Source organism: Hakea prostrata, chromosome 2, assembly GCF_041222555.1.
Source record: "Hakea prostrata isolate BN-2017 chromosome 2, UWA_Hpros_2, whole genome shotgun sequence".
Taxonomy (NCBI): Eukaryota; Viridiplantae; Streptophyta; class Magnoliopsida; order Proteales; family Proteaceae; genus Hakea; species Hakea prostrata.
In genome coordinates, this window is record NC_142601.1 from 41,143,256 (window position 1) to 41,168,295 (window position 25,040).

The following is a 25,040-nucleotide window of genomic DNA, read 5'->3' on the forward strand; positions in this document are numbered from 1 at the left end:
TGTGTTCTCTAGAAGGTCATGGATCTGTTTGAAACAACAAAAAAGTTAAGGTGATGGCTTTTACTGGCTTGCTTGATGTTCATGTTGATTTCCACAAAATATCTTTTGAAGAAATGATCCCAATCATGCTTTCTTGGCATTTATAATAATAGTAAGAAAGTTTTGGATGAAACTTCAAGAAGAGTTAAAAGAGAGAAACTTTGTGCTTTCTATCATATGGTCGAAGATAGCTTTTCATGTTTGTCTGTTGTCTGAGGCCCATGTGGTGAGGCCATTTCGTGTCTTGAGTCCACTCTCTGAAATTCTACAGAACACTCGACTTGCCAATTGGTTGGAGTTACCACTCCCCTGAAATACTTATTTCAGAGGAACAATCAGCCTTTGTACCTCTCCCCCCACAATATTTTTGTGATTTGTGCTCAAGGAGTATCACAATATCAATGTATGGAAAATAATATTTATTTATTTATTTTGAGGGACAAATAGAAACTTACATATTAACTCTCCAGATTCCTAATCTGTAAAAAACAAGCGTAGAGTTTACAACAAACTAGGGTGGAACGGACCTTGCTTGGGTTCTGCGCAGGACCATCAAGCCATTCACTTTGGGCGGTGGGATCGGAATTTCGGCTTGATGATCCTGCGCATTAAATGCGCAGGATCCAAGCTTTTTCGGGGTGGAACATGCCACTAGGCCCTATTTAACCCATACATCTTGACACCACGAGCCAAATAGTCCACAAAAGATTGACGTTCGTTCGGGAATCTTGATGCATTCCGTCTCTCCCTTGTGATAAACCAGTCCAGCCAAACTATAGATTTAACTCAGCCATGAAAAAAGTGGAAGATTTGGGGAATTTAAAATCCCTGTGTTTCAACTGTTTATGGTGTTCCTTCACGATTTGAGGAATTCGTCTCTTCTAGCATTCCATCTAATAAGCACTCATGTTTTTCTACCCAAAAAACTAATAATCACTCATGCTGGCACAGAGTAAAATCCTCTGAAAGGGCTTTCTGTAATTTGGAATTTGAAAAACAGAGTGTCCATTTTGACCCATTATTTTATGAGGCCGCTGGCGATGTGCATTGAAGAAGGAATTTGCCATTCTTCATGCCTTTTTATCTATATATTTATTTATATATATAACCTTTTCATGCCAGAGCATCCAAATTAGGGAACTTGGGTTGTACAATCCATGCTGACTTCTGCCAGTTTTCATGCCTCGTTGATTAGAATTGCTTCCATATCTGTGGTGTCCAGCTCTTGAGGACTACTTTGCAAAAACAAGACTTGCAGGGCTAGAGCCTTCTTAAATCAGTGGCTATAAAACTAAGAATACATGAGAATCGGAATTCATCCATCTTATTACAGTCGATTTTCTGGAAGAATTGAAGTCCATTAATGACACAAGTACAGAAAGTTTTTGTATAAAAAATTGGTTGTATGAACTATTCATTTCTGATTCACATTTATGTATAAAAGAAAAAAATTAAAAATGTCAAGATACATCGCTAAACATCGCTAAAAACATCACAAAAATCTATCCTTTGGATAGAGACTACAGAGCCTGAAAATGGAAAGGCTGCAATGAACAGCTGCAGCAGCAGCAGCCCCCTAAAGAATATGATACTATACACAAATTTAACAAAAGAATATTGATGGTGACAAAAAGGAAAAATCACCTTGACATCTCCTGTGAAGGATTCTGGATTCGGTGCATTTCAAGTTCGGTTGCTACCAACCCCATTTGGTCCCCAAATTTCTCAGCTTCTCTTGCAATCTGGGTATCAGTCGGACGAAAATATTGACTAATAATCTTAACGACAAAACGAGGAACTAGAGCCACTACCATACTGGCAATTAAACATAACCAGAACACTCCAGTCGTTGCAAGATGGAAGATGGCCCTGCAGAAAATGAGGAGGTTCCATAAGCACCTTCCATGAAGGATAAAACTCCATGAATTAATGAATGAAACTCCATGTATAGCAGCAGTCAGGTAAATTGTATGCAAGTCCATGAAATGCATGTAATGTGTCCATGTAGAAATGTGTTATGTCTGTGTGTGTGTGTGTGTGAGAGAGAGAGAGAGAGAGAGAGAGAGAGAGAGAGTATACCAATAACCCGGTAACACAGGAACAGAATCGAGGACCATGATACAAATGAACGTTGCTAGTATACTTCCCCAGATGGCTGCATGGGTAATCCATGACCAACGTATTATATCCATGGCCAAGTGGATATTGACGACAATCACCACTGAAATGGTCCACAGGTCGCCTAAACTTGCTCCATCTACAGTGCTGTCTCTATATGCAAAGAAAGGGACATAAAACACTGCAACGCTTTGCCACACAGTGTCCACCATTGTGATCCAAAACAATCTCTTGTTGTAGCACTCATCTCTCTGGCCTGGTCCATAGAGCTGAGGAAATTTCATCAGGGTCCCCCTACCCACATCTTTGTCAAGAACCCCTACAATAATTGTAGGAAAGGAAGTATAGAGAATAGTATACAACACACTGCTCCATTCGTTGATTGCAGTTGTTAATGTGTAGGCAGTGTATAGGACATACCTGAGACAACAGGGTATAAATCTGTTAGCTCCTACTACATATTGAAGAATAAACAGCATCATCGAAGCTGAAACTCAAAGGACAACTAGTTTCAACTCAAAGGACAACTAGTTTCTAATTTATGAGGTATAAAATGGCAAGAGACATTCCTACGACCATGTCAATGGAGATCAACATAGAAAAATGTGAATACTACCCCTGGTGATTTTTGCTAATGATATGATGATTGGATGCATTTGTTAACAAATTGCAGTTGTGGTCAGAAGCCACAACCCCTGTGTTATAGTTGCTGACACTCGATGATATGTCGGAAGATGAATAACAGTTATCAACAACAAACAACCAAAGGAAATCTACCGGTTAATCGCCTGAACAAGAAGGCCAACCCATTTGACAATGGAAAAAGGGAATTTCCATCTCTGAGGACAAATGAAATCCCATACCTGTCATTATATAAGAAAGCAAAACTATAATATGCAGAATAATGCATCAAGAATGAGAAATACTCACCAAAACATGACAAGAACAAATACTGCATTTCGATAGAAGTTGTATAATATCATGTAGCCCATACGCTGGTAATTCCAATGTCCATGGACCAATAAAAGTGGAACTAAGAATCTGAACTGTCCCATTGCGAAATCTGATGCCATGACAGCTTGCCGGCCCTCTTGACCACTGATGCCAATTCCCACATCAGCCATTTGGATCATTGCAACATCGTTGGCACCTGATTAACATTAAATGAAATTTTAAATGACAGGTCCAAGATATACACGTGTCATGGTTTGCCATGTGAATCACCTATTGACATCAAATTTATTTTAATGAAATGGCAATGTATTCTTTTTCCTAATTAAAACTTAGGAAACCACCAAAACTTCTACGTGTACTCTTTGGTAAGCAGCAAACACACGCAGTGACAACTAAACCTATTAAACACAATGAAGAATGAAGCAATCTATATTGTCCATTTTCAATTAAGAAACCTCAAGTTTTAATGCCCCAACTACAAAATACAAACTACCGCAGGTATGCAGCTTCAGTGACTCCAGAACCATACACACACGAAATCCGAAGGCTCAAGCATGGTGAAAACTATATTATCCCTTCTGCTATGCCTAATTTGGTAAACCTGTCTAACCTCATCAAGCCAGACAAGTCGGTTGGAATTACGTAAGGGACAATTGGAGGTTCAACCCCACATGGTCAGGTAAGGAAACTGGCAGAAAAGACTCCTAGGATGAGTAGAGTCAGCACAGAACCAAATAAGGAGGCTCTCCATCCCCCGCAAGATGTGCAGGACGTATCCACCATATACCAGGAAACCTAATCCCAGAATCATCGGGATTAGGAAGTTGGGGATAAGTTACCACATTTAAGAAGGATATGGAATGTTGAGTCCAAAGAGGAATCGGATGTACCTAGCCTGTAAGATCCAAAATAAAGCAAGCCGCCTTCATCCAACAACCCAGATCTAACAGGTTAAACCTATAAATATGTAAAACCGCATTCACCTTAGGAACTTCAATTCTTTGGCGTTCATTCTAAGGCGCTGCAACTAGACAGTCTTCTCAGTGTTGCGCACCAGACTGACTTGATCGTCAGAGGCTGCTTCCCGACCAACCAAGGTTGGCCCGTGCTCATTATCTCTGTTTTACAGGTTGGTTTGCTAGCCAAGGCAGTCCAGACTGATTTGGACACATCACCTTCTATGGTTCAAAATGAAGCCACTTACAAGTGAAGAAGGGTATGATCCACCTAAACATAGAGGTCACCTATAGAAAAATGTCCTCTGGCAATCCTCTTATCTCATACATTTTACCAAACCAGAGTTCCTATCTCCCTGTGTCCTGGGTGAGGGGAAAGAAGGTTGAAAAGCCAAAAGAAAAAAGGCTAAAAACAGAACGGTTAAACAGGTTGGAGCAAGGGAAAGGCCAATACTCTGTAGGCCATAGAGTTGAGGTTGCCACAAATTTGAAACATAGCCAGTCTGGATGGTGCCAATATCTACTTAATGGCCAGAATGACTGGATGAAGCCTCCACAAGGCTTGAAGGTTTCCTGCTCTAATACTTCAGACATTTTGTACAGCACTGGCAGCATCTTCTATTCCAAGTAAAAATTGTTGTGGCAAATCAAAACTGTCCAAATCATAGGAAGATAGTTATGGATTATCACATTGATAGGAACCTGAGAGTTGAATACAAAAAATATACTAAGATTTAAATCTTTAATAACTGGAATAAATAACACTGGTTACAATGGTTCCAGTCACCCCCCACACCTCACAGTGTCCTCAGCCTGCCAAAACCTCGCATACAATAACCGATCACCTCTCCTCACATCTATCCTCCCTTTTATAACCCATTAACTATGACAATTGCACCCTCACTCTCCTCCACATGGCATCCTCCCAAGGTCCTAACACACACTTTCAGATGGTTCGTTAAGATCAATATAACGGTTCACCTTCTATGGAACATCAGCTCTGCATGAAACAGTAAAAGCAATCGTATTTCTTCGTGAATATGCTAGGTTACTCAAAGTGACTCTTTTCACCATGTAGAAAGGTATTTCATATGGTTGCAAATGAAGTAAAGGATTTTACAAAGAAAAAAAAATGAAGCTAAGGAAAGTGAAATCAGTTTTCTAAAGATGCAGGAAAGTCCTGCAATCATGATTAGATCTTTATTTTAGTTTTCAAATAAAAAGGAATTCATTTCATAGTAAAGAAAAATTTAATAACAAAGTTTCCAAATAGCAAACACGCTAAAGAACTTACCGTCCCCAATAGCAAGGGTCATGTCTTCTGTCCTTTTCTTTATCAGAGCAACTATTCCAGCTTTCTGCATGGGGGCCACTCGACAACAGAGAACCACAGAGCATGCAGTAGCTAATTCAAACAGCTACAGGATCCTCAGAAAGCAACTTCACGTCAGCATATAACACAAAAAGAGAAGAAGAAAAGTGAGTGCAGTAGGGAACTCATATTTAATGGATCTGGAGAAGCTTACCTCTTGTTCAAGGTTAGTGTCAAGAATATGAACAAGACTGGTACCATCAATGATCAAAGCAAGGGGAGCTCTATCAGGTCCAACACCTCCTCCAGCATGGGAGTCAGCAGGCACCTTTATCAGCTTCTTCGATATTGCCTTTCCCTCTTCCAAGCTCTTTTTACAGGAATGCACAGAGTTACTGTTTATTACAATCTGGGTCATGTCATTAGTAAGCAGCTTACAGGAGTAGCCAATTGATATGGCTGTTTCTTGCTTGTCCCCTGTCAAGACCCACACTTTAATCCCAGCTTGCCTCAGTGACTCAATGGCTTCAGGCACACCTTTTTGAAGCTTATCTTCAATGGCAGAGGCTCCTAATATGTGGAGATTCTTTTCCACATCACATGCAACATTACGCAGTAGGCTTGCTCTACCAATCAATGCAGTACTTGCTCTCTCATAATCCGATTGCCACTGCTCAAATTCTGGACCATTCAGTTCCCGCATTGCAATGACCAGTGTCCTCAGACCACATGAAGAATAGGCACGGAGATGCTTTTCTGTTGCATCAATCACATCCATTTTTAGAGATCTATCAACCACACTAAGCATGGAATTGTCTGCACCCTTCACAAATATTTTCATAGTCTTGTCAGGGCAACCAACTATAACAGACATCCTTTTCCGATCACTATCGAATTCATGAATACCCAGAATATCGAACCTGCATTGCCAATGATGGAGTTTAGACAAATAAATACACTGCTTTCTAAATTTGGATCATTTGCTAGGGGAATATTAAGACAACAGAATACCAGAATGTGCATCAGCACAGCCACCACACATAATACTTTGTGGAATGATACCAGTAAAACAAACACTATTGGTCTCTGTAGAAACCAGGAAAAAGTTCCAACTCAACTCAATTTTCCAATTGCTACCTACAGCCTTAGAACCATTTGCTAGGACCTACAACAGCCACAATTTTCTATTATAAGGGCAACCACTAGTCATATCAACCAGAATATTGTGACAACTACAACCTGTAAAGAACATTGCAATTAGCAGCAAACAAGTTACTGCAATCAATACCATCCTACCACCATTACTCACAGCTACCCCTGTTTGTACACGAAACAGATAGCTAAAATGAAGACCGTTATGCTAGCATAATCGCAAGAAGGAAAATAGCCAGTGTGTTCTACCCACTGACAAAATATTTTGCTAAAATGAAGACTGTTATGCTAGCATAATTGCAAGAAGGAAAATAGCTAGTGTGTTCTACCCACCAAAGAAATATTGTCACGTTGAAAGCAACAAAAAATGACTACTGTTACTGTAACAATGGAACACACGAGAAACACAGAAACAAGATAACAATGTTGAAATCACCTTTGCCTTTCTCCTTGAACATCAATGACTATGTAACCGGAGGTTCGTTCTATGAGCATGAAACCATATGTGGCAGCAGCATAAACCAAAGCCTGCTCATCTGGAGACTCACCCTGATAATCTACCAACCCCACAGAAGGTTCTGATGTGTCCACGAGCAGAGGCACAATTGTATTACAAGCAGCAAGGGCAAGGAAGAAATCACGAGCATGTTTTGCTTCCTCTGTTGTGTTGCTACATTTTAGAAGCAATTGGAGCTCTGGGTCAGCATTCACAGTCATCTTTGGCCTCAAAACCTGCCTATCCACTGATTTTGGAAGAAGAAAAAGAAACAAAAGTTAAAACCTGAGTACAACAAAAAACTCCAGCAGAGTAACATAAGAAGAAAACTTTCTGGTACCTCGGGCAGCATATCCTTTTTCTTCTGGAAAAGCAGCTCTCCCGCCACTGTAATCTACTCCCCCAATGCTAGCACACTGAAACTCCATCTTGTTTTCAGTTAATGTCCCGGTTTTGTCTGAGAAAATATATTTTATCTGTCCGAGATCTTCATTTATATTTAATGCCCTGCACTGAAATCTTGCATTTGATGTCTCATCATACAATCTTTCATCTCGGATCATAAAGTAAGCCTGGCCAAGACGGACTAGCTCCATTGAAATATAGAGTGAGATCGGGATCATAATCTGGAACACGATGACTGACATGAGGAATGTAAAGAATATCTGCAATGGGACTCCATTGTAATTGTACTTTTCTAGTTTCCCTTTAGAAAAATCGAATGCTCTGAAGAAAGGGATGACACCAAGCTCCTCTTGATTTTGAAACAACCATACTCCACCACAAGCAGAAACGATCGTACACAAGAGAACAAGAAAGGCCGAGAGGTATAAGATCTCACGGTTCATACGGGTTTCCAAGCGGCTCCTCTTTGATGGGGATCCAGAGCTGTTGAGCATGGCCTTTGTCTCACGGCCAGCATAGACTGCAACTCCAGTAATCCAGTCTGTGTTCTTGATATCACAACCACGGAGAACAATGTTGGAGGGCCCAAGAGAGACACATTTCCCCTCAATGTCCATGTTTGCCTGGAAACCATAAATGTTCCTGTTGGGGCGCTCACACTTAATCACCCCATGGATATCAATCATATCATCCTTCTCAAGCATCTTCGATAGGGTCTCCTGCTTCGCGTATCGGGTCTTCAAATTTGATTCACCATCCAAATTTAAAGTCTGAATATAAGCAACCCCAGTGGGATCACTGGTGGATAACAAAACCATGTCACAGGGGAGAGTCCCATTACAGGAGACTTTGATAATCTCCCCTACCTGGATATCCTTCCATTTCTTTGGTTGAAACTTCCCATCGACCAAAACCGATGCCAAACGATTGTTCTCAAGCCTATCAGACCGATGCCTCCTCCAGTCCTCGTATGCATCCTTAATAGCAGTAACGAGAAGGACGAAAGCCAATGGCATGAGTGATGCTCCCCTACCAAAAACGGCCAGCTGAGGAAGCTGGTTGAGGATAGCAATTGCAAGAAAATATATATATGCGACCCTGTGAAATTGTTGAAACAGGTTTTTGGGTATGAAGGTTAGGAAAGAATACTTGCTTGTTCGGATCAAATTCCCTGTAAATTCAAACTTCTCGTTCGTCTTCTCGGGATCATTGATGTAGATGAACCTCGCCTCCTCGTCGTTGATCTCCTTCTGAGACAGGCTAAACCCCTCAGATTCAGCAATCCTCGACCCAGGCTGTACAGTCTTGGATGCTGACCTCCCATAGACGTCCATAGGGGAAGAAATCCCCTCACCAGCGGAGGTCCTACCGAAATCATTGGTTTGGAAAGACACAGTTCGCAAAGAATACGAATTTCTGGGGGCGTTGCCAGAGTAGGGTGAATCATCAGCTGGGTATGGCTGATCCATTGCAGAAATCGCAACTGGGCTATAACGGGCAGGCTTGGATAGATCGGAGAAGGAGGGTATCGAGAGAATCCGTTCTAGGGCAGTTGGAGTTTGAGGTGAAAGAATCAATAGAGGCCGCTCTGAGGTCATGATCCGAAGATCAGAATCCCCATGAACAGCGCATGAGCTACAGACGCCCAATTAATAAAGCCCAGAATTCTATCTCGCGTTTAAACTGAACAATTTCCCCTCACACATCAATTAACAACTCGCAGCAGCAGCAGCGACAAGACTGAGAAACAAAAACAAAGGAAAAAACGATCAATCTCTGGGTTTTTCTTACTTTACAGTTTTGAAGAGAAAAATGAAAGCCAGAGAGACCTGTATCCCACTTCTGGTAGTCTTGAGACCTGCAACCAAAGAGAAAGAGAGAGTAATGCTTTGCCGATTGGGTTGCTTTATTTCCTTATTTGGTCTAGAATGAGGTATAAGACAAGGAACTGGGAAGAAAAGAGAGGATTTTTTATGTAGAAGGAGAGAGAGAGAGACAAGAAGAAGAGAAGCGTCGAAATGCTGAAATCGTGGAAAGGATCGTAATGGGATTATGGAAGGCAACAACAAAGAACAAATAATATTCAGACGATCTCGGAAACGCAAGGAAGAGAAAAGTCTTCTTCACACAAGACGAAGAGGCCTCATTGGTTTGCTTCTAGAAGACATAAACGTATAATAGTGAAAAAAAAAAGGATGATTCTGTTTGTTAAACTGTTTACCTTTGCTTTTTTTTTTTAGGAAGAAAGCAGGAGAGGAGACGATAAAGTAAAATCAAAACTTGATGGCTCTCACGCTTTCTGGGTTTGACTCTTCAACACGGCTACTCGCTTGAATCCATACCCATTTGAAGATGCGAAGAAAATGATCATCCTTATTTGAACAGTTCTTGAAGAACGACCTGTTCCAACAAAACCTCTCTTTGGAACCTCTCTCTCTTTCTCGCTCTCTGTCTCTCTCTTGGTCCTCTGTAGGTCAGTACTCGCATTGCACTCCAATGACTCCATTCACTGGGTCATCAATCACCATTTTGTCTACTCCAGAAAGAAATTGACAGATGACTGTATCAGAGGCACCACGGGTTTGGAGTTTGAACCACGCATTTGACCCACCCAGCTTGGTAATTCTGACGGAAAAAGAAAGAAAAAATAAAAATAAAATAATAAACAACTATGGTTAACCAACCAAAAAAAAACAGTTTCTATTGTTTCTTACCTCAACAAGCATAAAGATCGGCAAAAATTGTTTGATAAAATTGTTTTGTTTCGCACGATTGTTGCAACATAAATTGAAATTTATGAAATATTTTACTCCAAGAATACTGACAAATTGTTGTTGAGTCAGTTTTTTCAAAAAGAAAATGGGGTGCAGTTTGAGTTTAAGTAAAACAGTTTTAAAATGACTATTTATGGAATTTGACACTTTAAACAAAACAAACCTGCTAAAATCCTCTCAATACTCAGATAGAGCTCTTCCATCTATAATTGCTGGAAGACGAGAGTAAGAATTGGAGTCGTTTTTGGATTAGAAAGGCAACTTCAATTCTTGAAAATTTTACTCAGTACAAGCAAAAGTCTATCCGGTGAACAAGATGATTTTGATTGTTAGATCGAATCTACGCTCTACTCTCAAGTCGAAACTTCTTTAGTGGCTTATGACTTTCATAAAATGTATAATCTTTGCTTTTTTGTGGGTGACGGGCTGGTTGGGTTTTCTTTTTTCAAAGAACTCTCACTTATCTGCTACTGAAGATAGGAATTTCAGTGCAACTCATTACCTAGGCCTTTCTATATAATTTTGATAGGTGGATCAACTCAACTCAGCTGAAATCTTTGAAGAGGTTTTTTGTATAAGGGGGGTAAAATCTTTGTAGAGATGGCTATCTATTTTTCTGTTTAACTTATTGAACCCTAGTCATTCATTATATATTCTCGCCACCAAAGGCTCTTTTAATAACCCTTCATCTTAAAGGTTTTAAAGGTGGTCTTTTGGTACTTGCCCAAACTGCTCTTCTTTTATCCCCTCTAAGCAAGTGATCATTTTATTGCTGTCTATTGTGAAGACTCTACGCCCTAGATTGCAATTTGTATTTATGCTCCTCCTTCCTATTGGAACAGGTCCCTGTTTTGGGAAGCCTTACCTCTTTTCTTCTCACTTTAGACAAACCCTTCATCATTGTTGGGGATTTTAATGAGGTAATCTTCAGTGAAGGGAAACTTGGAGGATTGTATAAACCATAGCCTTCTCTCCTTTTTTGCTCAACTTAATATCTGCTATGTCTCTTCATGAGATTGCTGCTACTAGACATTACTTTACCTGGACTAATAAACAATAGCCTCCTGATATTGTGAAAGAAAAGCTGGACTATATCTCTGCCAATCCCTGTTGGATTGCCCTTTTCCCAAATGCCAGAACAACCAGACTACCTGCAAACTTTTTGGACCATAATCCTCTTTTGCTCTTGACTTCTATTCACCGTCCTTTTAGAAGAAGAGATTTCCACTACCAAATTGCTTGGCACTTACACCCTAAATTCCCCGATGCCCTTTGTAATGCATGGTTTGCTAGTATTGGCCAACCTCTGGTTTGTGAGCTAGCCAACTTGTCTCGTGCCCTCCAGCCTTAGAACAAGGACACTTTTGGTAATGTTTATGAACTTTTTGATAAAATGACTCTTGATATTGATGCTTTGGATTGTGCTTCACATCCAAATTGCGAGTTAATTCGGGAAAGGAAAGAAATCCTCTCTTGGGCTTTAACAACCGAAGAGTTCTTCTAGTTTCATAAATCCATAAGCACTTATATTGCTGAGGGTGATAAGAACACTAGATTTTATCATTTGGCTGCTAAACTTCACAATCACAAAAGGAAGATTGATTTCATTGAACATAATGGTTTAATTCTTACTGAAACCCAAGATATTGCTTCAACTTTTGCAATTTTCATGCATAATCTTTTTGCTTCTTCCTATTCTCTAGATACCTCTTTTGTTCAATGTCTCTCCCCCCCCCCGCCCCTTCCTTGGTGATACGACAGCAGGACTTTCTACTCCCCCAACTTTTGAAGAAGTAAAAAGGGTATTGCTTTCTTTCGGTCATTTTAAAGCTTCAAGGATAGATGGTTTTAATGCCTTTCTCTTTCAAAGGAATTGGGACCTCATCCATACTGATATCCTTTCCTTCTGCTCCTCTTTCTTAAAAATTTGGCCCTTCCATGTTGAATGAATCACACCCTACTTTACTTCATCCCCAAAGAAAGAGAATGCTAGATTTGTAACTGACTTTAGGCCTATCAGCTTGGGTAACATAACCTACAAAATTCTGGCAAAATTTTTGGCCTTTAGACTTAAGCCCCTCCCTCCAAATATCATTTACCCCCTCCAAGAAGCCTTTGTCCCTAAGCGTCAAATCACTGAAAACAACTTCCCGGCCCATGAAAATTTTCACTTCATGAACACAACTAGAGGAAAGACTAGGTTTGTGGGTTTAAAACTTCATATGGCTAAGGCCTATGACCGAGTCAAATGGAAGGTGATTTCTGATCTCTTCTTTTTCTTGGGTTTTGACTCTCTTTGGTGTAAACTTGTGTTTGAACTCCTGAGTTCTACTTCCTTTTCTATAAAAATCAATGGTTGCCCTTATAGTTGGTTTAATGGAACAAGAGGTTTAAGACAAGATTGCCCACATAGCCCTTTTCTTTTTCTATAATTATGTTAGTCCTATCAAGACTTCTCAAAGAATTCCAAGCTTTAAACATGTTCAAAGGGATTAAAATTGCAAAGGTTGTTCCTGAGATCTCTCATATCTTCTTTGTTGATGACACCTTTTTGTTTTGCCGGGCAGAGCAAGAAGATATCCTTTCTACTAAGGTTTTTTTGGAGCTCTTCTCTGACTTAATAGGGTAAGAAGTTAAATTTGAAAAGAGTGGTGCCCTCTTCAGTAGGAATGTCCCCCATGCTAATAGAACCCAGATCCTGTTGATCATGGGTATCTCTAAAATGAAAAAAAAAAAAAAAAAAAAGATTCTCTTTACCTGGTTACTAACTTACTTCCAAGAAGCTCTAGATCAAAAAAATTTAAACTTCCTTCTAAAAGAGGTTTGTGACCACTTTGCCACTTGGAAGGCTTCTTGCTTATCTTTTGATGGAAGAGAGGTATTCATCAAGTCAATTTTGCAACCTTTATCCCTCGGCCGCATGCAATGTTTTCGTTTTCCGAAGGTGACTTGTAGAAAGATTGATTCTATATGCCAAAAAATTTGGTTGGGGAATTCTTCAAAGAACAAACAACTAGCTCTCATTTCTTGGGATGATTTCTATAAGCCTGAACAACTTGGAGGTTTAGGCTTCAAGAGAATGGAACGTATTAATTCAACACTTTCTATTAAATAAGGACGAAAGCTAATTAATGAACCTCACTTGCTTTGGGCTAAGGTTCTAAAGGCAAGATACTTCCCAAATTCTAGCATCTTCAATCCTAAGGTAAGGAATAAAGATGGATCCTGGTCATGGAAAAGTTTATGTAGCATTATCCCAAATATGGAGGGAATGGTATGAAGAAAGGTGGGAAATGGGAACACCTCTTCCTTCTGGTTTGATTCTTGGCTACCAAATGTGAAATATGTAGCCAAGGAATATCCAGAAGCGTCTATTTGACAACAAGACACAATTGTTGCACAAATGAAGTAGCATTGCCAAATGAACAAGTAGTAACTCTCAATCTTTAATGTCTCAAATTCCATTTGCTCTAATTTAGTGCTTAACCAATCCAATGATTTGAAGGTCTCTACTATTTCTAACAATGGCGATTTTTCTGCAAAGTTGGCAGGAAAAGCATTATTAAAGAAACAACCCCCCACATGTCTCAATGAATTCTCTCCTTGGTGGAATTTTTTTTGGAAATTACCAGTGCACCCAAAATTTAAATATTTCTTTCGGTGTCTCTTGAATACAAGGTTACCAGTTAGATCTACATTATCTCAATGGACAAAGATGCACAATCTTTGTGAACTGTGCAGAGATAAGAAAGAGACTCTTTAGCATGTTTACTTATCGATCGACTGGACTAAAAGAATTTGGGGAGCGAGACCTTTAAGACTGAGGACAGATTATATCTCTTACAGCTCCTTCTTGCAATTGTGCAAGTCGTACCTAATGGACCCTCATCTAGACAAAGATTTGACTCGGTGGTTTTTCTCTATCTTTGTGATAACTTGCTTTTTTATTTGGAATGAGCGAAACTCTATAATATGGAACAAACACAGACCTAATCCTCATAAGGTTATGCATGATATAAATAGATGGCTCTATGTGCTCAATATCACACCTAGTAGTGTGGATGACAGATGCATGTCTTTTGCCACCAATCTCTCTCAGCACCAAATTGAAAACCATTGCTGCTACACAATTCACCAAAAAAATACATAATTCTCACTTACCCATTCCGTTGTGTGCAGGGATATATAATGAATTTCTAAATGTATAGGATGCAATGTGGGAATAGTAGGAGATGGTGAACTTCAGTACCTTAAGGTAGGAATTGTGGACAAGGGGAGCAAATTGGAAGTAGTCTTGATGGCTCTTAGTAAAGGACTGGCGCACATTGATACAAACAAATAAAAGCCTAATGAAGTTTAGTGCAATAAAGATGAACTACTACAATTCCTACCAAGACCGCATAAGACTGGGCCCTTGGATATTGCTCTGATTTTGACTAACATAAAAACTTGTATTCCTAAAGCATATTTTTGTAATTTTGAGGATCTCACACTCCTTAGGACTCTAATCAACTCTGCGAATCAAGCATCTACCTTTAGTAATGGTTTGCGAATCAAGCTTCTACCATTCATAATGGTTTAACTTTTGGATCTGGAACAAACTATAACTGCTCTGATGAATATTATTAATAAATTTTCTCTTTATTATCAAAAAAAAAAAAAAGACTAAACCTTCATCTTCTCAACTTCCCTCTTCTGCATTATATCACTTCTCTTCACTGGAGTTTGCAGTCTCAATTGCCTCTCTAGCAAAAACCATGGGACATACCACATCAAATGCCACCAAAATTGATCTCCATCAAGAGCCAATCCTACATCACATTGATTTTATAATTTCTTATTTGATATTTACAATTGTCTTCGTCAATCCATCTAAATATCCCCGTCCCTGTCTTAGCTTCTAGGTAGATATACTCAATTCCTCATGCACACTCCAATCCCCAACATGTCTATTGTAATGGTTTTCGAAGATGCTCTTATTTTACAGTGCAATTAAGAAACTTTTGTTTGAATTGCAACATGAGATCATCTTTGTGTATCATATATGTTAGCAGGAAATTTTGCATTCTAACTGGACTATCAACATATGAGGGAGAAGGACAAGTAATGGATTAGGTGAGATACCCATGTTTTTCTGGAAGGGTTTGCAAAGGAGTGAAATAAGAACTTCACTCATATTGATACAATCTACTTCTCATAAATTTGATTATAGTTTACAAATGTGTTTCAAGAAACTGATTTTATCAAACACTTACAAGTATTGTTTTTACTTCCAGTAGCAAGTTTTATCAAACACCTAAAAAAGTATATCTACTTCTAGAAACACCAGAACTATTTCTTGGTGTTTCTCAAAGCAAAAACACTTGGTGATTTCAATTCAAGTTTTTGGAAAGCAATCAAATCAGGACTGGATGCTAGATTTAGAGTTTACTTTTCAGTTATTCCATTCACTTTTGAATTCATGCTTGTCAAATGCTAGAAGATTCTGATATGTTAATTAGGTCATGGATGCATTTGGGGAAAAGATGGGTGCATGATTATTTTACTGTTTATTATTTTTGTGCTTTTAAGCAACAATGGTTGACCTTATCTTGCATCCATGATACTTCATATCAGGGGTGGCGGCTATGGCCATTGTACCTATCTCTTCATGCTCCTCACATTTTCATATTTATGCATACATGCATACATCTTTAATAGCAATAAAAAGGTTCTACAATCCCAAAATGATGAAATATGAATGTGCAAGCGAAAGCAAAATTAAAAATGATCTCATTATTGTTTACAAATCTTCTATCCCAAACCATTCGAAAAGTCTAGCAACCCGCCTAACTTGGTGAATAAACATAAACATAATCCCAACCAAGGCCACTATGTCCTCATAAGTAGGTTCCTGAGTCTCGGAAGGGCTGGACTCTGTAGGAACAGTCCCAACAGGAGCAGAAGTCTCCATGCACCTCGAAGTATTCCCATGAGGGTTCATATCTTGATTCCGTCAGCATCGAGCTCTCTTGGAGAAATGTTCTCTCATGACTTGCAAAGTATTTTGAAGAAAACAAGAAATCTACAAGGAATGAGTTCTAAAGAACTCCATAAGGCAACAACAACATATATACCAAGATTGCATAGATATAGGGAAAGGACTAATGAAATGATATGCTAAGTATGCATCTAAAGAATCTAACTATGCAAGTCTCTATCTAGGCAAACATGCATTAATGAAAGGACTAATGAAATGATATGCTAAGTATGCATCTAAAGAATCTAACCATGCAAGTCTCTATAGGGAAAGGACTAATGAAATGATATACTAAGTATGCATCTAAAGAATCTAATTATGCAAGTCTCTATCTAGGCAGACATGCATTAAAATATACATTAGCTCTCTTCTAGGTAGGTCTCGTCACTCTAATCCCTCACTGATTGATTACCTCTGTTGGGATCCCAGGTAAGGGGTACGATCCATATCATCTACCATGGTTGGGTTATAGGTCCACACTCTCTCACCATGACTATTTGTCTTAGTACTAGCGTATGTTGGGGATTCTAAAACCTAATGCAAGGTCATATGGTAACACACTACATATGGTCCAGATACCTTTCTTCATGCCTAGTGCCCTGTTGGTTCAGTATCCTCCTCCACCTAGGAATGCTAATCTTCATGGGCTGGTTACCTTTGTTGTACAACATTCCTTAATCTTATGGTCATCCACATATGTTATGGTGGATACCTCTCATGTCTTCTCATGACACCCAAGTTGTCATTTGGACGCCCATGAGCCCAACCCTCAACATATGCAACCCTACCACTACATAATAACAATGGGTCTATAACTTCTCACAGACTGATTACATCTGTTGGACGCCCACAAAACCTAGTCACTGCCATCACGGGTCACTCGACTTCAATACCCTTGCCAAAATGATAGTAGCATGTAATGGATAACCTAACCATGCATCTAGACTTTCTAGTCATGAATGACAACAACTAAGGAAAGTGCAATAAGCACCAACGACAATGGTCAAGACCATAGTCCCTGATGTTCAAGGATAGGGATACCAATCCAGGTATTCCCCAAGTCAAAATCACACCAAACATCGTCTCACATCATATACTAAGGTAATGCACAACAAATATCTTTCATGTTTCGCAATCAATAATTAATCATGCATAAACAGTAATTACAACATAATAAAGGATTATAGACATGTTTAAAATAATCAACAGATCAACACATCAAACAATCTAGCATAATATGCAATTGTATCCTTACCTAACTTAGTGAAAAAAAAAACTTATAAGTGACCTAGGTCTTCACAATCAAACACTCCAATAGATCCCAGTAAACCCTAAAATTATTATCATCAAGTTATATTTAGGTTTAGGAATCAAAATGAGCAAAAACAACCTCAAAAACAGGTTTGGCTGGTTGCTTGAGCCTGTTGGAACAAACGACCTCCTCAAGTAACCTCCTTAAGCAAATGGCCGGTCTTCTAGTAGAATTCCAAGTCTGAAATTCAAACCTCTAATCACCCATTGTCGATGAATTCTTGGGATGATCCTAGGCATAAATCACGTTCTTGAGACATCACACAAGCCTCTCCAACCACAAGAAAATGAAAAACTAATTACAACATGGATGTAGAAATTTATCTCTTTTTGAAAGTATCTGCCACTAAAATAGATACGTGATCTATTCTCTTGGCATGATTTGAACAAAACTAAAGAAAAATATTTATTCCCATCTCCAATCTTCTTCCAGCAGAAGTTGTAAGAAATCACTCTCTAAAGATAAGGGGGGAAAATAAAAGAATAAGAGAGTAAGCATACCTTCTTCTATGATCCAAAAGTCAACGAACTCCGCAAGATTCTCCGAGAAAAGAGGTCTTCATTCTCTATTGGGAAATGCCATGTCAGCATTGCCACATCAGCTTCCATTAGTTTTGGTGATAATAAACATGAATTACTAATGGCTATACTGAGTTCTGTTTGTCTAGTTCACTATGAGAGCAAGTGGACCAAATCCAACTTAATGCTGAATGCCTCAAGTCAAGGCCAAGACCAAGCCAAGATGGACATGAAGTCTAAGTCAAGATAAGCATGAAGAATGGAGTACAAGAAGACTCAAAAAACATCAATGATCATCAACTTAAGCTCAAGCAACAAAACTTAGCAAATTAGGATTTAAGTCCCTTCATGTACACTCACATGTAATTGCACTCAATTATACACATATCATATCATTAGACTGACCTAAGACATGTTAGGAGAGTGTAAGAGGCTTAAGATTGGCTAGAAACCCCCCAAAACCCAATCAAGTCCCGGAATGCACATTACCGTGCACTCTGTGTAACAACCCCCATATTTCTAACCCAGGATCTGTATTGCAAGCCCAAGTACCTGAAGATCCAACCGAAATAAACTATGGAGTATCCGGATAAAAGTCTAGGATCCATACCCTGAGCCCATGGATTTGGATTCCACCGATGAAGAACCTGCCTTACTGGGACTCCGAAAGCAAACCCACAGAAACCCTGATGGACTGGGAAAGTGGATCATCAATCGAAGTCAAGTTGTGATTGAAGATGTCTGGGATCAAGGTAAGAACACCCCCACATGTTGGTTAGGGTTAAGTTTGTGTTCAGGATCAACTGTTTGAGTAAAGCACCCAAGTACTGAAAAGTACTAAGGGGCGGTTGCTTAAGGTGGTTGATTGATCAACCAACCGCTCCAAGTGACCGGTCAGGCTTGCTTGCGGGAATTAAACCCTATTTTGCTCCAAACCTCTATAAATAGCCAACCACATCTTATTTTTGTATTATTATATTCGTGGAGGTTGTTGTGGACGATTAGGAGGCAGAGACCACATGTTGGTGGGTAAAGAACGAGTGATTCGTGGAGAAGCTTCGATCTTTGATCTGTTTAGTGAGTCAATTGGAGGTAAGATGATCTCACACTCTCTTTACCTATTTTCTTCTCTTTAAGTAGTGTAAATCCTTTCTCCATAATTTTGTGGGTGGTTAATTGTGATGGCTATGGTCATTCCATCAATGATCTTGATTGGATCACATTTGAAAATGGATCCTTGCATTCGAATAAAGGATTGATTCAATTAAAGGAGATGATGTGATTACTAAACCATTAATTGTTGTCGGTTTTGGTTTGTGTGTGAATTGTTAACTTAGTGAGGACGAAATTCGGATTTAGATCACCCCAAAATCAGATTAAAATTGGGAGATCAAAAGTCAAAATTTTGGACTTGAGTTGCTGTTTGAAATAGGGGCGCGCTCAAGGCGGTCAATTTGCCCAACCAACTACCATAAGCGACTGGCTGGGTCATAGAAGCCCAGTCAGTCTATTGGCTGCTCTGTTTTCACTTTCATTCTTAATGTAACTTTGTAACCTAATTATAGGTGATCTCTAAGGTTTACTGGAACTATTGTTTGTGAGGTTTGACTACACTTTTATTAGTCTTTCCAACTTTGATAGGTAAGGATTCATTCTTACATATATGTATTGACATAATCTATGATGAATTACCATATAACTTTGAATGCATTTGTATTCTTATAACTTGTTGTAACAATATGTTCATATGAATTATGGTTACTTATGTATTGTGAACGATGATTAGATGTACTTCAATTACTATGTGATGATGAATGCTTAATTATATGATGATGGTTGATGATGTGATGTCACTATGTTGAGGGTATCCTTATTGGGTATCCATTGCTTGGGATATCAGGGGGCTGTGGTATGGGACATTGCTTACTGATGCCCCTAGTACTATCATGATTATTGGATGACATACCTAGGAGGTCTAGATTGCATGGCTAGGTATCCATACATGATACTACCCTTTTGGTAAGGGTATTGAAGCCGAATGACAGGTGATGATGGTGATGTGACTCTATCTCATCCTAAAGCGGTAGCCAGTCTGTGCGGAGAATTAATTGTCCACTATTGATCATGCATTGATAGGGTTGCATATTTATGATTGGGCTCATGGGCATCCAAGGAGCAGCTGGGAGTCGTGATGGGACATGAGAGCATCTGCCCCAACAATATGTGGATGACCATAGGATTAGGGGATGGAGTCCAATAGAGGTAGTCAGTCCGTGAAGATTCTCATTCCTAGGTAGGGAAGGATACTGAACCGAGTTGGTTGGTGCCATAGGGGAAGTATCTGGACTACGTGTAGTATGTCACTATATGACCTTGCATTGGATTAGAAACCCCAACATGCACCAATACTCGTGCCAATGGTCATGGTGAGAGAGTATGGACCTGAACCCCAGCCATGGTTGATTGATGAGGACTGAACCCCTTACCCGGGATCCCAATAGAGGTAACCAGTCCATGAGGGATTAGAGTGACTAGACCTACCCAGAGGAGGGCTGGTGTTATACATTAAAGCATGTCTACCATATTAGAGACTTGCATAGTTAGATTCTAGCTGCATCCATACACTTGCATATCATCCTTTATATATGTGTTTATCATGATAAAATGTTGACATGTATATGAAGTGTGTTTCCTTATTGAGTTCGTCAGAACTCATTCCTTTTGTGTTTTGTGTTATATTATACACATGGATTTATTGGATTAGGAGAACTTCCGCAAGACTGGAATAATTCCTATGAAGAAGCTATGAAGGAGCCAATGGGAAATGATGATGTATGTTACTAAGCCACTTGCGGATGCCTGGAGTGTGCTTACAGCACCCAATGATGGCAAGAGGATTCAAGTAGTGCGTCATTTTGAGAAGTAATGGAGGAAGGATGGATGACTCCCTTCATTGCAAAGTTCGAAGAAAAAACCATCACCTATGAAAGCACACAAAGAAACAATCAAACTTAGTTTTAATCTAACTTCCGCTAAACCCTATTAATTTTGGGACATAACAACCTAGTTCCTTTATCATTGATTCCTATCGAGTATTGGACTCATGTAATTATTTTATTTAATTATTTGGATTATTCTTGCTCTTGATTATTATTGCGTGCATTTATCATCATTGATGGGTAAACCGTGGATCGCACCCACGGGTTGTCGAGCGAGACCGATACCGGTGGGTGGGGTGTGACACTTTGTGCTACAGACGAACGCCTGTCTGGTCCTGACTTAAGCCTAACGGCTATTTTTTAAACAACTATTTTGAGACGGATCTCTATCTGAATTAGACGGACGTCCATCTGCACTTAAAATTTCATAGAAATTTCTATCCTTTGGGAAGTTGGGCTAAGCAATTGAATGCTATCTATATAAACCCAACCAACCCCATTTGAGAGCATTGAACCATGCCAATTAATCAAGTACTCCCAAACACTCTCAAGCTCTGAAAATTGTAAGAAAACACTTGTCTTGCCTCTCACCCTTACTCCACCTTTGAATAACATACCAAGGTGTTTAAGCAAGCTCATTGGAGCAAAGCTTGAGGTGATTGAAGGCTTTTGTTGGAAGGTCATTGGTGGTGCAAATCATATCATTTGGGCATACAACTCTCATTGCATCACACTCACACAAGGGGTAAAGCGTCACACCCCTTGTTAGGTAATCTCTAACCATCCATTGTATTTGATTGTTTTCAATTCTAAGTCTAGGTATGTAACATCCCCCCAGCCAATATCCTAACTGCGATACCTGGAGGTGTGATCCATAGTCCCAAAGATAAGTTCAGGGCGATCATATACCCACATTGCACAATTATGTAATCAAGAGCAAAGAATAATCATTGTATAATTATATTAAGAAACAATCAAAGAAAGATCTCAAAATAAATCTCAAGGAATATCAGAGTGCGGAAAAAATGATACCAATCAAATAAATAACTATAGAGTACAGCAGAAAATAACTCTATAGATCAATGCGGAAGGTAGATCAAAACTCTCAGGTATTACAATTAAATATAAATAAAAGGAATAAAGAAATCTAAGAATCAATTTACGTCTAATCGTACATCTCCTTAAACTCAAATAAAGTATATCTAAACTCGAAGACTTTCGTATCCAAATATGGGTGCTCCAGCTCCAAAATAGGACTAATCCTAGTACGCACCATCGTCACATTGGAAATCTTCACTATTATGTTCGTAACAGCCAGTATCTTTCATACCATATGAGTCACTCGTTGTAGTCTCGTAGTCCTAGATCTCGCAGTCATTTGTTCCTACAACACAATCTAATGAAAACATATTCCCCGAAGGGTGAGCTCAACAGAACTCAACAAGTAGTTCAATCACAATAAACAACTACAAACAGTTCATAACAAGCATAATGCATATGATTTGAGACATTGATGCAAGTATGCTTCTAACTCTATATATGTTGGTCTCTAGTGGCAGACACACATTAAAATAAAACACCATACTCCTCTGGGTAGTCTTAGTCACTCTTCCCTCAACCATCTCAGTATCTTGGGTTCTCCACAATAATTGGGTCAGGGCATCCATCTTAGACATTCTATGGCTGGGGTTTAGGTCACCACTCTCTCACTCCACCATTGGTATAAGTATTGGTGTGTGTTAGGGTTATACCTAGTCCAATGCATAGTCTTCTACTGAGTCACATCAACTCAGAGTCGGATACCTCCCTTCCATACACTAGACAGTCTGTTCCGATATGATAGCTTCCCTTCCGTGCCTAGGCAATCCATTCTGGTACCTCCCTCCCTAGAGTCATCGTATCCTATGGCTATAACCAACTCGGACTATGGACTCTTAACCCTATTAGTCATCCACATATAATAAATGGGGAGCTCTCATGTCTTCTCACAGGTTGGTTACCGGTCTTGAGTGCCTATGAGTCTAGGCTTATTATGTGCGACCCTACCACTAAATGGCCCCCACATTGTGATTGCGTCCTCTCACGGGTTGATTACCGATATTGAGCACCCACAATCCCTATTGCTGCCACAAGTCACTCAGCCTCAATACCCTTGCCGATGGGGTTACATATGACGGGGTTTCCTAGCCAAACTCATCTAGAGAAGTCCTAGGTATGACATCTAGTAGTTGTGGAAAGCGCCAAGGGGCACCATAGAAATGTGTCCCATACCACCTCCACTGGTGTCCAATGACAAAACGCCCAAATGGCATTCCCCATTCCATAACCACAACTTAGGCAACCACATCACATCACATCATGATTCCATAAATATCATAACAAAGTCCAACTCACAATTAAATCAATCTCATTCATACAAGTATGCAATTTACATGATGAAACATATTCTGAAAATTACAAAAGTATAACATTATAGAAGAAGTACCATTACAGTAGCTAACACTTGCATACAAGTTCTAACATATCATAGTTGTAACCGTGTTAATTGTGAGTGAACGTACTCACCTTGTATCTGATTTGCTAACTCCAAAAAAGAGATCAAAGGGGGTAGGTCCAAAGTCACCAAAATAACCCTAATAAAGCAAATATATAATATACGGAACAAACCCTAATGATCGGAGATGAAACGGAGTTAAAACGGAGGAAGTTGTTGTCCTGGACACTCTTGGTCGCTTGGGGCGACCAAGGCAATCGACCAAGCAGATTGTGTACGAACAGAAAACCAAAGTAATGATCAGAAACTCCTCAATTGAGTTCCAATCACTTCGAAATTAATAGGAAAATTATGAAATAGTATATGAAGACTATCTAGCATGATCTAAGTATCTAACATGGTCATTCGAATAGAAATATATCGGATCACATAATAAGCTAAATCCGAAATCAGTTCGTAGATTTCACGGATAGACTAGAATGAATGGGGACCATATACCCATTTGCTAGCTTTCGCTTCCTTTTCTGGTCTTCTATCATGTAACAAGACTCAATCCTTCTGGCTTCTTCCTTCTTGTCACAGATCCAAGGGAAGAACCAACAAGAGGCAAGTGGGACTAAAAAGCCTAAGAGAGTTCTTCTTCAAAGGCTAATGGTCTGGCCTCTCCCCTTTCAATCTGATTCGGTGGAACTAAGGTAGAAGCCAGTACCTAAGGAAGCCTTCCCGGAGCCTTCCTCTTTGGATATTGATTGACCAGCCTTTGCTTCTTATAAAGATGGGGTGGCCATAACATAAAGACAAGTGAAGAAGGGTCACAAGACTATCTCCCTTTTGTTTGGCTACCAATCCCACTAATTTGTGGGGACCAACATTTGTAGAGTCTTATGAAGGTAACTACTATTTTCTATCCCTAGTTGATGAATAATTTAGGAAGACTTGGATATACCTATTGAAGACTAAGGTTGAGACTTTTAGTAAAAATGCAAAATAGTGTGCACTGGTTAAGAATACAAGTGAGAGGAAAGTAAATACTCTTAGGACTCATAACCGGTATAAATGAAACATTTAATGAATATTGTAAAGATAAGGGAATTTAAAGATATACGATTGTTAGAGCTACCACACAACAAAATGGCATTGTTAAAAGAATGAATAAAACAATTTTAATAAGACTATGTGCATGCTCATTAGCCCAAGAGTACCCAAGGGGTTTTGGGGTGATGTCATTATTACAGCTGCATATCTTATTAAAGATGTTTTTTCATCTCTTTAGGTTCTAAGACACTTGAGGAAATGTGGTGGAGGGGAACCTCCCAATTTGGATAATCTTAAGGTGTTTGGATGTGAGGTATATGTTCATCAGAGCATAGGAAAGTTAGAGCCTAGAAGTAGGAAGTATATTATCATGGGATAACCTAAGGGTGTGAAAGGATAAGTTGTGGGATAGGTTAGTTCCAAGAGTGAAGACCCTAGTTAGCAAGAATGTATTGTTAGAGAAACAGTCTTCCCTTGCTTGGAAATTGACAACACCAATCTTTACCCATCAGACTAG

General features: G+C 39.3%; 1 protein-coding gene across 3 annotated transcripts; it reads right to left on the reverse strand.

Annotated features, from left to right (window-relative positions):
• Positions 1-1,436: 1,436 nt before the first annotated feature.
• LOC149024375 (phospholipid-transporting ATPase 1-like) lies at positions 1,437-9,952 on the reverse strand. Of its 3 annotated transcripts, XM_089144644.1 has the most exons (9): positions 9,654-9,952; positions 9,262-9,290; positions 7,368-9,172; positions 6,968-7,274; positions 5,594-6,299; positions 5,362-5,485; positions 3,088-3,307; positions 2,119-2,577; positions 1,437-1,908 (listed from the first exon to the last, which is right to left on the reverse strand). In XM_089144644.1, exons 3-9 carry the CDS (start codon positions 9,028-9,030, stop codon positions 1,680-1,682), a joined length of 3,708 nt encoding a protein of 1,235 aa, XP_089000770.1. In that variant the 5' UTR covers positions 9,031-9,172; positions 9,262-9,290; positions 9,654-9,952; the 3' UTR covers positions 1,437-1,679. The 3 variants fall into 3 exon arrangements, with proteins under 3 accessions (XP_089000770.1, XP_089000769.1, XP_089000768.1); XM_089144643.1 differs by having other exon boundaries at positions 7,368-9,290; XM_089144642.1 differs by lacking the exon at positions 9,654-9,952 and having other exon boundaries at positions 9,262-9,625.
• Positions 9,953-25,040: the final 15,088 nt, after the last annotated feature.

Bases quoted from the DNA above. Each gene is read 5' to 3' on its own strand.
- LOC149024375 (XM_089144644.1), bottom strand. From the start codon at position 9,030: ATGACCTCAGAGCGGCCTCTATTGATTCTTTCACCTCAAACTCCAACT. The intron at 6,300-6,967 runs GTGATTTCAACA...TTGGCAATGCAG, and splicing joins GTTCAAGGAGAAAGGCAAAG to GTTCGATATTCTGGGTATTC. The intron at 5,486-5,593 runs GTAAGCTTCTCC...AGGATCCTGTAG, and splicing joins ACACTAACCTTGAACAAGAG to CTGTTTGAATTAGCTACTGC.